This window comes from Cyanistes caeruleus, chromosome 19, assembly GCF_971803275.1.
Source record: "Cyanistes caeruleus chromosome 19, bCyaCae1.hap1.1, whole genome shotgun sequence".
Lineage (NCBI taxonomy): Eukaryota > Metazoa > Chordata > Aves > Passeriformes > Paridae > Cyanistes > Cyanistes caeruleus.
Window position 1 is genome coordinate 8,279,327 of NC_141719.1, and position 16,619 is coordinate 8,295,945.

The 16,619-nt window shown below is 41.1% G+C and overlaps 1 protein-coding gene across 1 annotated transcript in view; it reads right to left on the minus strand.

Moving 5' to 3' along the window:
• SMURF2 (SMAD specific E3 ubiquitin protein ligase 2) overlaps positions 1–13,020 on the minus strand; it is a 59,186-nt gene extending 46,166 nt beyond the window's left edge. Inside the window, exon 1 of the mRNA XM_086857466.1 lies at positions 12,572–13,020. Within this exon, the coding sequence (XP_086713592.1) occupies positions 12,572–12,623 (52 nt within the window). The 5' untranslated portion in view covers positions 12,624–13,020. The remainder of the gene's footprint in view (positions 1–12,571) is intronic.
• Positions 13,021–16,619: the final 3,599 nt, after the last annotated feature.

Here is a 16,619-nt window from a genome sequence, read left to right on the forward strand (position 1 = left end):
CACTGCAATCACCCTGCCCTTGCAAAGGGAACACCCAACATGTTCTTCCAGCCGGGGCAGAGGAGAGAAACCTGGGAAAGAGAACAAAATCTTGGGATTTTAGGAAATGGAGGTGAAGTCAGAGCTAACAACAGACTCAAAACACAGAATTACTTCAGTGCCGTACAACAGTTACACAGCCAGTCTAGTCCCATGTAAAGCTGATGTTCTTGCAAGTCAAAAGATCTCTATGTGTGTGTATGATGTGTGTATATATAGATATATATATAGATATATATAGTTTCACAAGGTTTTTCATTGTAACATTTGAAATGGTGAATCAGATACCGTATTTCAAGTATTATTCATCTGTACAACTTAAGCTAGCCCTGAGGAACCATTAAAGAAAAATATTTGTCAGGAAAAAATAACCCAGAATATATGATTCATCCACTTCTGAAACAATAAAATGGTTCACTATAACAAAAATAACTATATTGTAAATACTTCAAGTAAAATGTAAAAAAAACCAAATCCTAGCCAAATACAATGAAGAAAGCATGCCCTTAGAATAAAAACAAACCATTAAACGTGCATATGTGTGCAAATAACAAAACATCTTGCTGGAAAAAGGTAATTTTAGGAAACGCAGTTAACACCACATCTGATGGAAATGATACTCTATTTTTTAGAGATTTAATGATCTTAGAACAACAAAGACCCACCTAACTCTCAAATTTAACTATTCTTCTATTAAGCTGATAAATAGATATTTATTTCAGCAGAAAGTGATGCATGTACTGTATACCTAAAAATGAAACAGATCTTGAACATCTTTCTGGAAAGCAGACAAGACACTGACCTTAAATCATGATAAAAGGGATCAGCTGAACAAAATCATGCATTTAATAACTTTATAGTTGTCCAAAGCTCAAAGAAGTGTGAAAATGAGCAGTTTTTGGAAAAGAAGTCCCATAGGAGAGGACTTGTTTCAGCCTAGTGTCAAACACTGGGAGAAAAGAGAAGCGCTGTTATGCATCAACAAATAACTGTAAAACATGAAAACAGTCTGAAAACCTAATTTTTCTTCATAGTTAGACAATATTAAGTTTACTTAAAATGAAACCTTGTAGTTTCACATTGTATCAGTTCATTAATTTTTCATTTTCTGAAAAAAATATAAAAATTAACCATTCATATGAATGCACCCAAAACTTCTCACTCTGTCTACACAGACCTCTACAAGAAACTTCGAATTGCACATCTGCCTGTCTCTTGCTAGAGATACACCTACCCAGTACAGGTAATTTCTGGTCAAATTCTTTTACAGTCTCCTTTGTGTGTGTTTCATACACACAAAGAGTGAAGATCAAAGTGTCTCACAACACTAGCAACTCTGTAAACAGAGCAGGATGTACTAAATCAACCCCCTGACACTGGAAGATGCTCTGGTGCAAATCCAGTGGGGACAAACTAAAATTAAAGGACTGCCCTCTTCTATAGAGAACTATTAACAAAGAATGCAAGATCCATCACAGTGTACAAATTATGATTGCCATAGCTCGTAGCCTTCTCTGTCGCTTGATATTTAACATATTAACATTGACTAACTAAAGAAGCCGAAATCTTTCATGCAATGAACTCATCAACAGCAGATAACACTTCTCAGAAAACTTGTCACTTCTGGAGTTGCATTAATTGTAATTCCAGAACCTTTGTGAAAATATGGCGTGTAAATGAGCCAAAGACACTTAAAAACTACATAATTCAATTATAATTAACAGCACGCTTTCTCACCCTTTTAAAGCAAGAAAATATTTGCATTAATGAAGTGACCAAGATATTCTTAGAATCAAAGGTCTTTTAAAAAACACTTCTCAGGTTAGCTAAAAGCTGAAGAATTCCTTTTGTTCTACACATAAGGAGTAACCCTGATCTTATCTGCAAGCCTTTTTAGAATTATGTTCTGAATCACGGCCACTCAGAAGCCAGCCCTCAATTCCCTATTTCTTCAATATAGTATCAAGGTGATGAACATGTGGAGCAAAGGAACAGACGGGAGAAATTTTGGGGTGGGTGTTTTTTTCCTGTTTGTTTTTAAACTTTTGGCCTCTTTCCAACTGTAACCACTCACATTCTTTGCATGTTATGCATCTTGAGTTTTCATAAAGCCCCTCTGCTGTAGATAACCCCTTCTTCACAATAAAACAGATCACCAACAGAACATCACATGTGCAGCAACAGCAGTCCCTGGTTACAAAGGCAAGGTCTGGAACAGGAGACTCTGGGCTGCCTCTGTGACCCTGGGTCACGTTCAGTGCTGCAGCACCAGAGTCCAGGTACCAACCAGTGCCTTGTCCTGCCAAAATCAGACTCCACTGTCTCCCCGGACAGCTCCTTGTCCCAGGTCAGTCCCTTCTCCACCCTCATGCAGCTTTTGTGCCCTGTGTATTCCATGAAGTGCCTGACTTCACACCAGGAGCTCACCAAGTTCAGCATTAATAGGCAGAGCTCAGCTTCTCACTAAACCTGCACCAAGCCTTACCTGGCTGATACAGCCACACCTGCCATGTCCCTGTTTGACAGCACTTCTGCCCCAGAATAAAGGATTCACAAGAACAAAGCATTTCTAGATGATGTGCAATGTATTTTTAATCCTTTTTGAAACTGGTTGAAGTTTAGCAGAATCTTCCCAAAATAAATTTGGTCTGATTTAGCTCCTCAGCATGAAAAATGTCTGTGTTAGCCGGCTAACAGCACTGAGCAGTGTCTGATAATGGAAGCGCTAACTGGAGCTGGCATTATTAGCTCCAACTCAGTATTCCAAGTTCAGCCAGAGTTATAAATTCCACTGATGGCAAGTAAAAGGCCAAGATGTTCAGACAGACAAAGCAATTCCATGTTCAAATGATACAAAGAAAAAGCAAGTGCAAGCCCCAGAGCTCCCAGTCCTCCGAGTCCTGAAGGGACAAAGGAGCAATCCAAGGGTCAGGGTGACCAGGGACAATTTTTCTGTGCATTTACTGTCACTCCCCTGAAGTGACACAGGGTGGGAGCAGGACAAGTGCATCTCCAGGCATGGACCACACTGCAAAGAACTGCTGAAATGTGGAGAGTGAGGTTACTAAATTTCAGGAAACTTATGAAAAATATAGAATGTTTGAATTGGTCCAAAGTCCTGTCCAGTGTAGATGAAGTTACATTATGCTGATACACAGGAAATAGCTGACTGATTCTACAGGATGAACAATTCACCAGAGGAAAGAAACTTTCAGGAAAAATGATAAATATTGTAATGAGGAAATCCGAGGCACGTATTCACAATGCCACATTCACATCTCACAAATGAACAGAAATTTCTTCATGATCCCCTGGCCACAGAAGCAAGTGAGACACAGACAAATATAAATATATAGGCTCTTCCCCCAGGCAGAATTGCTGTTAGGGAGGGGAACCAAGAACTTTACTGTTGATCCTTGTAGATGGAACTACAGAACTTTTAACCTCCTTTTACCCCACTCATAACAGCTACTGAGAGAACACTGTGATATGTGGGAACTGCATGAGGAAGGGAAAGAAGACAACACAAATATTTTATGACAAGCCAGGCACGACGCACGTACTACTGAAAATTACTCTAAGTCATTTTTTCCTTAAAGACCTTCTCTTTTCCTGCTGCAGAAGAAAGCAGAAGCCAACATTTTAAATCATCTTTCAACCCAGTTCTTAAGAAGAAATCCCAAATATGAAGGATGTTCACAAAAGGGCCACAGCGTTACATGACAGCAAAACTTCAAGATAAATCTTGTCCCACTCACTTTAGTACAATCACAAAGATTTAAGCCCTTTAACTTTTAAACAAAAAGCTGATATCCAACTATTTAAGGCAAATCGGAATTATTGCATAGCACCTGGAATTTACAGACAGCCTTTGCTTCTTTAATAAACCAGGGGCACTTCCCTTGTGCAGCAGCATTAATAAACTTGAACAGAGGACAACAGCAGTTTTTCTCCATTCCAACATCCTTGACCAAGAGTTTATTATAACTGTGTGCGCTATACCTATATATAGATATCTCACATATATACATTTGAAGATTCAATTCACCAACACTCTGCACTTTACCAAGCATCCAGAATTGCTAGTTAGACATTTAGAAATGCCACATACACAACACACTGGAAATTATGAAAAATGGCACAAATTTTTTTATCGTTGTTCACCACCTTCAATTAACAAGAACCTTCTGCAAGAACAGTATGAAACATTTTTGAACTTTCTACTACAATCCTCTAAATAAAAGACCTAGAAAATTTCTGCTTTATCATGCATTATGCCCTTCTTTAAGACTGGGCAATTTGTGTCATACACTGTGCACTCAGGCTTAAAGAAAGCAATAATTTTTCATTTCATACTTGGTACTGCTGAGCAAGTGCTCTCCAGAAGATGTGAGGATGAGGTTGCTCACATCTATTTAAATTAAGTACTTAGCAGTGGGTATTTTGTGTCCTTTAAAATATATGTATTTGCATTATCAGGATAAAGAGAAATCTTTAGTATCTTCAGATTTCCACACTGACAGTGCAATCATTGAATCATTGCAGCCTGGCTCAGTGCTGAACTCAGCAACGTGACATGTACGTTTCTTTACATTTTAGCCCAAGCACAGGAACTCAAATTTGTTTTCTGCTTCCACTATAAAGTGACACAAACCCTGGGAAACTTACAGTCCCTTCATGTCCCTGTGTCAGCTCTTGAACAACTGTTCCCCACTCTGTCCTGTTTCACCTCTACAAATGTCCCCTTTTGCCTCTGAATGACACCACCAGCTCTATCCTATGAAATTTCTTATATCACACCTGATGCCACCCTTTATAAATTAAGACAGAAGAACTTTGCTGCTAAACAAAAAAGACAACACCTAAACATTACTACAACTAAGCACAATGCTATTACTCATCTAATCCTGCACACAGTCTCCTATACAGAGCTATAAACCACTTTATAATCCACCAGGGAAAATAATGGGAAGAACTTCTTCTCTAAAAAGAAATATTTATAGATACTATAAATAAATAATTTCAGAACAAGGTGAACATTTTCTGTTATGAGTTGAATTGAAGGAGTATTTTTCATAAGGATACCTCAGTCCTTGAGTATTGGTACAATTATGCTTGGTACAATTAATGTCATGAATTTCTAATCCCAGGCAGTTAAGCATGAATGCAATTCTATGAATTTTATTCAGACATGTTAAGTTCCTTTGCATGCTTAAGGATTTTTATTTTAATTTTTTTAACCAGCCATGTCCATAAATATCTAACACGTATACATCTTTCCTCCCTTACCAGTAATAAAAATAATTTTAGTACATTTTACATTTTTTGCATAAAAAATACCTGCATTTACTAGATTGCCTTTTACCAAAATGAAACAACAAATTAGTAAGTACACTCCATCTACTTTCCTCATGTCCTACAACACGCACAAAGCAGGAGCTTTACCTATCATTTTAGAAGTGTACTGGACTTTATCTGTCTCAGGAAAAAATCTTCAAGTTGACCCAAGTTCAGTAAATGCCTCTAAGTATTGACACAGATTCCACCTCCAATTAAATACAAGCACAACTGCATCTATAATTGAATTTATGTATGCATCTATATATAAACTCCAAATCAAATGGTTAAGCATGTTAAAAAGAAGCATCATGACAGATATAATTAGTTATTACTCCATTTAACTCCATCAGTAATGTTCAAATCTGGGTGAAGGCAGAATAAAAATGCCACCAAGAGCCTGTGGCTCTGTGAACCTGCCTGAAGCCACCACTCATTTACACATCAATTCACCCCAGTCCTCTACCCCCAGAGAAGGAGGGGGATGACAAGAGATGAACCTTAATGTGGATGTATTCCTTAGCCCACTCCATCTGAGAGCACAGGATGGAGCAGAGGGACATGTACATCCCAAAAACTGATGCCATGGGTTGGAAAGCTTTACTATGGCATTGTCACTCCGATGTTTGTGGCAAGATGGTACCACACACACTGATTTAATCATGAATGGCACAATCTGGGTACACAGTTTTACTGTGACCTGTAAATTACATAGCCTGGACATTCTCAGCATATTTGAAACAACTCAAATGAATTGGTTACAGAAAGGAAACATTGAAGCTGTTCCACTGACAATCCCACAGCCATGGAGTGACTCTCCTTTCCTCCAAGAAAACAAACCTTGTTACTTGGGTTAAATAAGCACTGGCCAAGAGTCGTTCCACAAAATTACCAACAGGATACAGCCACAGAAACTCACATACTGCTACTTTTTCTTTCACTTTCAGAATTTGAATATGTGAGTAACACTTAATCAAAAGCAATACATGTTACTCACTTCTGGGGATATCAGCCCTCCTGGTCTGATCTGCCTGAGCAATAGCAAGAAAAAGTATTTTGAAGTGGAAAAAAAGCAATTCCCAAGAGTCTGTAGAATGCTAAAATACAGCTGATACTGCAACACAAATATGGCATATGAGAGATAACTGAACACAAATCACCCCCAACTGCATAGTCTCAGAAGGCCCAAAACAGAACCATCATTTCTGTGGATTTAAGCTCAAAAGAAACAATGTTCATGGGCAGAAAGTCAAAAGATACTGGATCTAAATCCCAGCTTCACTTGGTTTATCCTTTTTATGATCTTGAGCATGTCTATTCTCCATCCTGTATCAGTCTCCCCCTTAAACTCAGATGATTATGCTTAGCCAGTTTTGTCCTGAGCTTTGTTATCGACAGATGAAGATTTCTTTAAGGTTACAAGCAATCTTATCTGTGCTTTCATTTGAAGTACTTAAAGATGAAGCAGCAAAAAAAAGTCAACAATTTTCTTCCTCAAATATATTACTGACAAATGTTCCTCAAGATTTTGATCCTCGTCCCCAAACAGGAGGTGCTTTGCTAACAGCAGACAGATACAGCAGCTCCTTTTCCATGCACTGACATCACTGAGGTGAATCTTTCCCAGCTCTCAGGAGTCACTGGAATGATCTCAGCCCTCCACATGCGATGAGCATTTACATTTTATATATTAAAGCGAGCACATAACAGCCTGTGCAGTAATGCACTCGTGCCACTCAGCCAAGTCAGAAGCCAGCTCACATCATTGTTGTGAGGAGAGCAGGGAAGACACCCAGAGAAATCATCCACCCTTTTTTAAACACTGCAAGAAAGGTCTGGCCCAGTGGTGAGATGTCACTCTAAGTAAGATGGCAAAGCAAGGAAGCACTTCAAAGGCCAGGAGATAAACCAGAACAAAACATTAAAAGCTGTCTTCTCTCAGGGATCTACCCATTCACCTTACAGACACAAAGACAAAATGTTTTCATCTGGGGTCTGATCAGATTTTTCAGTGTGATTAACAAAGAAAACAGAATATAATTTGTCACCACTAGATCAGTTTCTCAGCTTTGTTCAGCTATGCAGACAGACATTATGGAACAGTGTAAACTCTTTAAACTTCACTGAAAACTACAATTCTAAACATTACTTGCTAATATTCCACCCCCAGGATTTCTTTTATTTTTTTCCCAGCAATAGCTTTAATTTTTTTAAACATTACCACTAGGACTGCCTGCAGATTTCCCATATGTCTCCCACACATGCCCCATATGTTACCTACACATGTAAATCCCCTACTATCTTCTGTGTGATGCTCTCCTGATTGTACAGCCACAGGTGAATAGTGGGGGTTTTCTTAACTGAATTTCAATCTTTTAATTGAAATCCCCATATAACTTTTCCTACTACAACTTCCTCCCCCAAGTCCTTTCTGGTCTTTGTCTTCCTTGCCATGACACCCCATTATGTACCCTTGAACACAGTTATCTAATTTTACACCCAGATGAATAAAACTTTAACTCATAGAAACAAACAGCTGAAACTGCTCCATACAGCTGCTCAGTTGTTTATTACAATTCTTTGGCATCTGTATGATCCACGACTGATTTATATGTATATAAATATCTATAACTATATACTGTGTATAGAAGAAAGCATATATTTACACACACACTTCGTACTTTGATGAAAATATTGAGGGCCAAGCAGCCATCAGTCCCTGTACATCTGATTACACATGTCTATTGACTTTGTTATGACTGCACCAGTTTAATCCACCTACTATGTAATTTATTGATTCGGATTTCTTAATGACACATGGATTACAAAAACTAGTACTTAAGTCAAATATACCTTACATGAAGGAACCCCATTGTTTTATTGTTGACCAAAGCCTATCTAACTACAGGCTGCTGGTAGGAGAGGCAGTCCTGCCCCTTTTGCAGCTTCTCTGCATCTCTCTTCTTCAACACAAATAAGCATTTTTTTTCCTGGTAGGATTAGCTTTCAGCTCATCCCATAGCTACACACTTGCTGGAGTCAACACAAGGGAGGGCCCAAAAAGTGAAGCCAGGGACTACAAAGAGAAAAAAGAAACAGCACTCAGATTTTAAACTGACCTAAAATGGCACTATAGTTTCAGTCAACTATAAAACCACTGTCTTGCTACATAAAAATATAGGGAGCTACTTTATCAATCGATTAATCAGATGTTCCCACAGTGAGGCTCTGCTATCCATAAACTTCAGTCCTCCTTCCACCACCACTGATGGAAAATTTAGGCTTCAGGTAAACCACTGTCTTCAACTGGATTTATTTAACACTTAGATTTATCCACTGCAAAAAACAGGTTTGAACACTCCACATTGTCTTACAAAGCTCAGGAATAGCCCAGCTTTTTCTAAATATTAAGTATGTTTCACAAGAAATATTATTAGCATTACAACCAGAGTTTCTATGGTCTGGTAAAACAGCAGCACTTTCTCCTTCAACACTGTAACTTCACAGTACAGTCCCACCTTTGCACTGTGAGGGCTAAACAGACAGTAAAGCAGCAAGAGAGAAGACAGCACATGAGATGCTGATCCCTTTTCCACAACACAACACCCAGTGCTTTTATTTCCCTAATCACCAAACCCTGCAGGAAAGCTGGAAGCAGTAAGGAGGAAAAACAAATCTAACAACTCTTCAGGCCTATGTTTGATTCTGCACCAGCAAAACCCTTCCAGCTCATTCCGGTTTTATCTGTGGGATATTTATTACCACTTTTTCCAGCCCACTGTAACTGTACTTGGTGGCTATGGAAGTATCTTTGCCTGTTAACAATTCTGAGACAAACACTACCTGCAACACATGAACTAAATAAACTTCTGCACTGAACCTTTACTCAGTATATTCCAGTGCTCACAGAGTTTTGTAGACTTCAAACTGATTTTAGAAAGTAACTCCTTGATAAAAACAGCCTTGTGGGCTTCAGAGAGCTGTCATTGATCTCCTAAGTGAAAGCAGCCAAATGTAGCTATTTTAACACTAGACAATTCATGTATTAGGACATAAAATATTTACTGAAAACAATGGTCATTTCTCAGTTTTCTGAAGAACGAAAGAACAACACAATTCAACACAGGGGTGGAAGAAATCATAGCGTGTTCTGATTGACAGTGCAGTGTATTTACAAATCTGCATATTCAACACATCACTGAGAAAAATCACACTAGGAATGGAAGGGGATGACTGCACTTGCAGCTTTTGTAGGACTCAGATGTACTCAGGATAGGACCAGATCAAATGGTGTTAAACTTTGAGAGTCAAAGAAATTTTCCTTACACTTCCTTGGACATTGTTATTACAAACTGCTAAGATAAATATCGCAGAAGACTACTGCAGTCCTAGACTTCAGCTAATTTAAATTACACTGCCTATATTTTAATCAGAAACACGGATTTACACTTCCTGCTAGAACTATCATGAGAAGCCATGACATTTGGATTTTAGCAATTATCCAGACATATTTTATCCCAAGATTATGTGAATTGTATCAACATACATATCACTAAAGACTCAAGTGGTATTTAAAACAAATAGCTACATCTTGGAGCAAAAGAATAACCTTTTATACGAAACATATAACACAGATGCACTGTAAACTAAATAAAAACTTACTAGAAGTATGCCACCGCTGTGGTTTGTCTCTGTTGTGGAACCCAGACCTAAATAAACTGTTAAACACTTAGTGTAAAGGTATGCCAAACATTTCTCAGAACTTTCTTAAGGTCCCAACAAAGAGTCAACCTTTTTGCAAAATGAGGCCTAGGTTAAATATTTTATTTGGCTCCTCAAGATGGACTGAGAAGTTGGGCACTAGCTCCAGATCAGTTCTTGGACTCACATCAAACATTACCCTGTCATTTATCCAGTCAGTCAAAACAATGTTTTCCATCTAAACCTTTAATGTTTATGTCCTGAAAAACTGCTAATTGAATCCAGTTCTTGAAATCAATTTTTTTTTAATCTATACCATCTAATTTAGAGATAATGAACAGAAAAGATAAGTGTTGAACAATGATTGCAGAATTAACCCCAGAAACATTCAAGCCAAAACAGAAGACTGCTAGTTTCATAGAGCCAAAGAAAATTAAGATTAAATAGCATTTGTCAGTTTGAGAATAAACTTTTAAAAACACTGGATATACAGATTCTTTTAAGTCCAAGCAGTTTCAGAACTCAAGAGCCCTCAAACTGCTTTTCCAATCAAAAAGGGCAATCAAAACCACACAGGACACTTAAAAGTATTCCTAGGCAAGAACTGACAACATGTTAGCTGAATTAATAAGATTCATTGTTTTCCTTAAACATGTAGAGCTTCCTTACAAATGACCTTAAGTGAAACAACTGCCCATTAGGTAAAGCAGAAAATACCTCAAGCTTTTCAACTGCAGAAACAGGCCAATGTTTCCTATAAGTTTCCAATAACAGAACTGGTACTCAGTGCCTGCCAGAGCTGCTAACCCTGGAACAGTCCTAAAATGACAATTTTGCCTTCATCCCATGCTCTGCACATTCCCTTCCTAAAATACAATATGACAAAAAACCAAAAAACAGAAGCATTTCTTAGAGTTGTACCTGCTTCATTTAGGGGCTGACCACAGTGTGTAAAACCACAGCCTGGTTCTGGTCACAATCACACTCCCCTCAACATACTGAGACTGTCACAGGCACAGTTTCATTATATGCTTAATCCTCAATAAAAATAAAATATGAAACAAATTTGAACACAAAATACAGAGTTGAGAAAGACAACTCCCTAGACAGTATTTTCCATGCTTTTAAATAAGGCTACTGACCATTTTTAATGTTTCAAAGATAGGCAAGTGTGAGGATTCACTGCTCAGGGAAAGAAAGCATTAAAGTACTGCATCAATACAGCAATAACCTGAAGAGAAAGCTACAAAACACTCGGTAAAAACAAGGCAGCACTGTTCCATGCAGCACTCCCAGCTATGCTCATTTTGGGAGTTTTATTTCCAAGTGTAATATAGAGACACCCACAAATCTCCTTGAAAACTACATTACAAATCTAGTCTGAGTATTTCCAGGGTAAAACATAAGCAGATACATTTTACTTTTTCCTGTAAAAATAACATAGTTGGAAAAATCAGTATGAAAACACCTCTCTTTATTAGGCATTAAAATGGAGATATTTCTCATGCACCTAAAGTATAAGAACTCTTTTAACATTTCTAAAAATATTTCATTCACAAGCTGCTTAGATATATGTAGAGATGAGTATTTACAGTGTAAAGCTGTTCTTTTCTAACCGTTTACCTTCCTGTACTGATGCTACAGGACACACAGTATCATTTATGTGCTGGAGGACTTTACTTTAAAGAAAAAAGCTAGCTCCATGTGTCCTGCATTTTTTTAAAGAAAGCTTCAGCAGAATTTTCAATATTTTTTTCCTCTAAACCTATTTACCTGGGATTTTATATGGAAAGGGCATAGTTTTAAGAATTTAAGACCAAATTATTTTCCTTCCCAGCATGCAGGTGAACCGTTTTTATGGTATTTTAAAATATCAGAGGTCAAGTGGTCTTCTGGAGAAGGGCAGCACAAGGCACTTCACCCTAGAACTCTGAACAATCATAGAATCATGGAATATGCCGAGTTGGAAGGGACCCACCAGGATGATCAAGTCCAGTTCTTGGCCCCGCACAGGACATCCCAAAATCCCTCCCTGTCCCTGAGAATGGTGTCCAAAGACTTCCTGAGCTCTGGCAGCCTTGGGGCTGTGACCACTGCCCTGGGGAGCCTCTCCAGAGCTCAACAGTCCTAGCTGAAGAAAACGCTTAAAAACCCCAACAAAACAACAACAAGAAACAAACAAAGATATCACAACAAAGAGCGTGACAGTTTCTTTCGAGTTTACACCGAGAAGACGAAGGGAAAATAAACATCAAAGTTGGGGTGCGGTGGCTGAAGTTCGCCCAGGCGGCTGAGGGGCCCGGGCCGGGCGGGCGGCGGAGCCCGGACACGCCGAGCCGGGGGCCGAGGGGAACCGAGGGGAGGGAAACCTCGCCCTCCCCTTCCCTGCGAGGCCTGAGGGGCCGCTCCAGCCCCAGGTTCAATCTCAACGACACCCGGAGGAGCCGCTCCCGCCCCCCGCCCGGCTAGCCCCGCGCCCCCGGCCCAGACTCACCTGTCAGCCGCAGCTTGACGGGCCCGTTCCGCCGGGCCCCCGGGTTGGACATGGCCCCGGCCGGGGCTCCCCCGCCGCTGCTCCGCCAAGGGCTCGGGGGAGGCGCGAATGGAGCCGGGCCGGGCGCTCAGGGCAGCGGCGGCCGCCGGAGGAGGAGGAGGAGAAGGAGGAGAGGCCCGGATGTGCCCAGCGTCGCCATGAGCGGGGCCGGGGCCGCGGAGGAGGAGCGGAGCCTTCCCCGCTTCCCTCCGCTTCCCCGCCCCCGGGCCCGGGCCCGAGCCCGAGCACAACAAAGCCGGCACGGAGCCGCACGCACGGACTGTCTGGCGGCGGGCTGGGCTCGGCTCTCCTCGGTTCCTCTCCTCTCGTCTCCTCTCCTCTCGTCTCCTCTCCTCTCCCTCCGTCCCTCCCTCCTGCCCCGGGGAGGCCCTGCCCGCCCCCCGCGCCCCGCCTCGGGTCGGCCCGGGAGCCTGAGGGGACGCGGCGTCAGGTGGCGGCCGCGGCCGGGGCGCTCCGGGCCGGGGAGGCCGGGGGGAATGGCCATGTCTTGGGAGAGCTGGGGATCGGGAAGGATTGGAATGGCCGTGTCTCGGGAGAGCTGGGGATGGGGAAGGATGGGGGGAATGGCCCTGTCGTGAGAGAACCTGGGGATTCTGAACGATGAGGGCAATGGCCATGGCCTGAGGAGAATTCATCATCAGCAAGAATGTGGGTGAATGGCCAAGGTGGAGAGGAGAGGATGACAGAGAAGTTGTGTGGAGAGCTGGGATGGGAAAATCGAGGGTGCAAATGGGAAAAGACATGTCAGGAGAATTCAGAGCCAGGCTGAAATGTGTGGTTGCACGCAGGAGTGCTGCTGATCCAGGACAGTATTCCCCATGGACAGGGTGTGACCAACCAGCCCTGGAAACCATTAAACTTTGGACCAATTTGGTTCTTATCTGCACTGTGTAGAAATCAGCAGTTGGGTTCTGTGAACTGCCATTCACAGACTCATAATTAAAATAAAAAAAAAAAAAAAAAGCTTTGCATCTACACCATGTGGCCTAATTTAATTCCCACCCTGTGGGAAAGGTGACCCTTTCCAGAGTTTTCCCAGCTCTGCAACACATTTCCCATGAGGGGAGCTCCATCAAAGTCATGGGCAGCTTTCTGCAGGGTCAGAGGGGCCTCAAGGGTGAGAAAACCCCCCAGAAAAGCTACAAAGGTTGCCACAGTCAAGGTTACTTTAAAAGTCTGAGCTAATACATCACACACGTACTCTTATTAATAACCTTACTAATACTTTGCTCGTTCAGTCATGTCACTGCTCTGGCTTCTTCCTGCTGAGGTAACCTGTGAACTATTATCATGTGGGTAGTCAGAGATGAGATCCAGCTATGGATCAGGACCCCAGCATGGGATGAGAAGATGATCTGTTCTTCACTGGGTTCATCATGTGGCTTCTACACAGCCCAGCAGGTTCTGCAGTTGCATGGAGCTGAGCTGTAACCAAGCCTGGAGTGGTCCCATCCTGACAGAGCTCAGAGCTTGGGCCTCATTAATTCAAACCTGGGTCATGCAACAGATTTTTTTTTCCACTGAAGGCCTTGGAAGTGCAACATGATTCTCAAAGCTTTCCTTCCATAAAATGTGACTCCTACACTGTACGTGGCTTCCTCCAGGTGGAGATGGCTGTGCCTGTTCCCTATGCCATCACTGTTAAACACAAAATTAGCAAATGTTAGACACCAGCCTCCTTCCCAGCCCAGGCAGAGCCGAAGAGAAAGCATTGGTTCAGTGCTTCACTTCAAAATGAGAGAATTTGAAACAATTAAAGTCAAAGAGGCATTTACTACAAAGCATGGATACAATGTATCTATGGATTTATGGCTTTGTATTGCACTGAAATAGTTACAAAGTTACTTTGTAATGATCAGGAAAATTCACACACACCCCAAAGACATTCCAGGTGTCCCGATTCCTGCATTAAAATTAAAAAAAAAAAAAAATCAACATTTGTAATTGAAAGTCATACTATTAAAGTTCCAATTCTTTCAAATTCACAAAAGTCATTATTCTTTTTCTCAAACCAAGTATATAAGGCAAATGACTGATGGTTTGCAAATATTGCAACATTACCTGGCCACTGCTAAACTGAAAAGAAAAACAAAAATATAAAACTACTTTTCACATACTTAACATATTTCTAGATTATTTCCTAACATGATAGTTATTCATTTCTGGGGTCTTGCAGTGCGCTTTGGACCCAACATTCAATAATTCTGATATAATTTGACAAAAGTGTTTAATGTTATATTAAACATAGAATTCTTTCTACATGATCCTTTTCTAATGGATAACTAGTGTGTCAGACATTAATTGAAATGCCAATATTTTTAAAAACCCATTGGGATTAAATACAGTATTTCATTGTTCAGTAGTTATATGAACATTTTAATGCTTTCATTAAACGTGTTTTTTAAAGGTCATGAAGCATGCTTGGTTTCAAACTGCTTTTCAGAAAGCCACTTGCTGAACTATAAATTTTTCTAAGATTTTTGGATGTGCTGCTCACCTTTCAGTGAAAAGTGATATATTGCAAGTGTTAGAGCATTAACTGACAGCCTGTGCATTTGGGTCAGCATATAAAATGTTCTGTCTGCTACTGCTGTGCATTTTTCTTTAATATGTGCCATATTGATTTTATTTACTTAATTTTTAAACCAAAATTACTTGAGCACTTTTACAAGTACATCCCAAATACATCAGTGACACATGGGGCAGACCTATAGAGCAAGTGTGTATTTAACAGGGGGGGAAGAGGGGCTCCAGCTCCCATCAGCCTGGCAGGGCTGGGTCCCAGTTAGGTCAGGATCAGGTCCTCTCGTGCCTAAGGTGGGGAGGATGACCTGGGTCAGGCTGCCCTCAGACACAGAGGCACCAGATGCCAAGTGCTGCTCCCTCCCTTCTCTCTTTTCCCAGGGGCACAAGGGCTGTGCCTTAGGTGTCCCACAGGTGTTTGTGTCCCATCTCTCAATTCTGTTGGGAAATGAGGATTTTTCACTCACTGTTCCCCTTCACTGAGTAGAATTGCCAGGCAGGATTTAAGCTGATCAGCTCCATGAGGGACCAGTGCAAGATCTGCAAGCAGCAGATGGAGGGAAGCCTGGCAGAGCACCAGGAACTTCAGCAGTGTAGGGGACCAAAGATGCTGTCAGTCCCTGATGGTTGAAAGTGCTGCTTTCCCAATCAAGGAATCCCACCAGAATGTTATGATCCAGAGGTTCTTGAGCCACCACTATCCCCCAAGTGCTCAAAGTATTCTCAGATTAACAGAACCGATGTCCCACTGATCCTGCTTTCAGTTTCAGAAGCCAAGAGTTTGCAGTAAATTGTGTCTTCATGCAGTTCCATCTCAGGAGAGATGATCTCAGGATCTGTGCAGGGCTGATCCTGTGAGAGGGACATGCAAATATCATCAGAGCTGCTGACAAGAGCCCCATGCTCCTCTGCAGGCTGTTATCACTGAACAACACATCCTTTCAAGATGAGCTCACTGGGATCCACAGGGACAGGTGTGCCTTGCATCACCCTGCAGATCATTTTGGATGACAGCCTTGCCGCTGGACTTGGGAATTCAGTCCAGCCTTCTTCAGCCAGAGCTTCACAGCTGAGCCACTCTCTAAAGGATTGGTGGAAATACGTAGAGAAGAGGCAAGGTCGGGTATCTTTAGGACACGAACAGGGTTGTTGACAAATCCACAAGGAGAAAATAATGTAATAGTTGGTATCATTATGATATCACATCACTGGGATTAGTGTCATATGAGTGAAATTTTTGAAGAAGTATTTAGAAATACAAAAATTGCTTCTGTTCCATGTCTGCACAAAAAAGGGCTTTGGTTTCTTGAATTTACCAAGAGGAAGAAGGAGAAGGTTTTGCTTTCACAGATAGTTCTCAAAGGATTTAGTGGTTCTGGACACTGGGAGATGTGTATAAACACCTTTAACCAAGTGGTGTTCTTTTTCAGAAGAGGATTGTTGTAGTTAATTTTTCAGAGGTGAG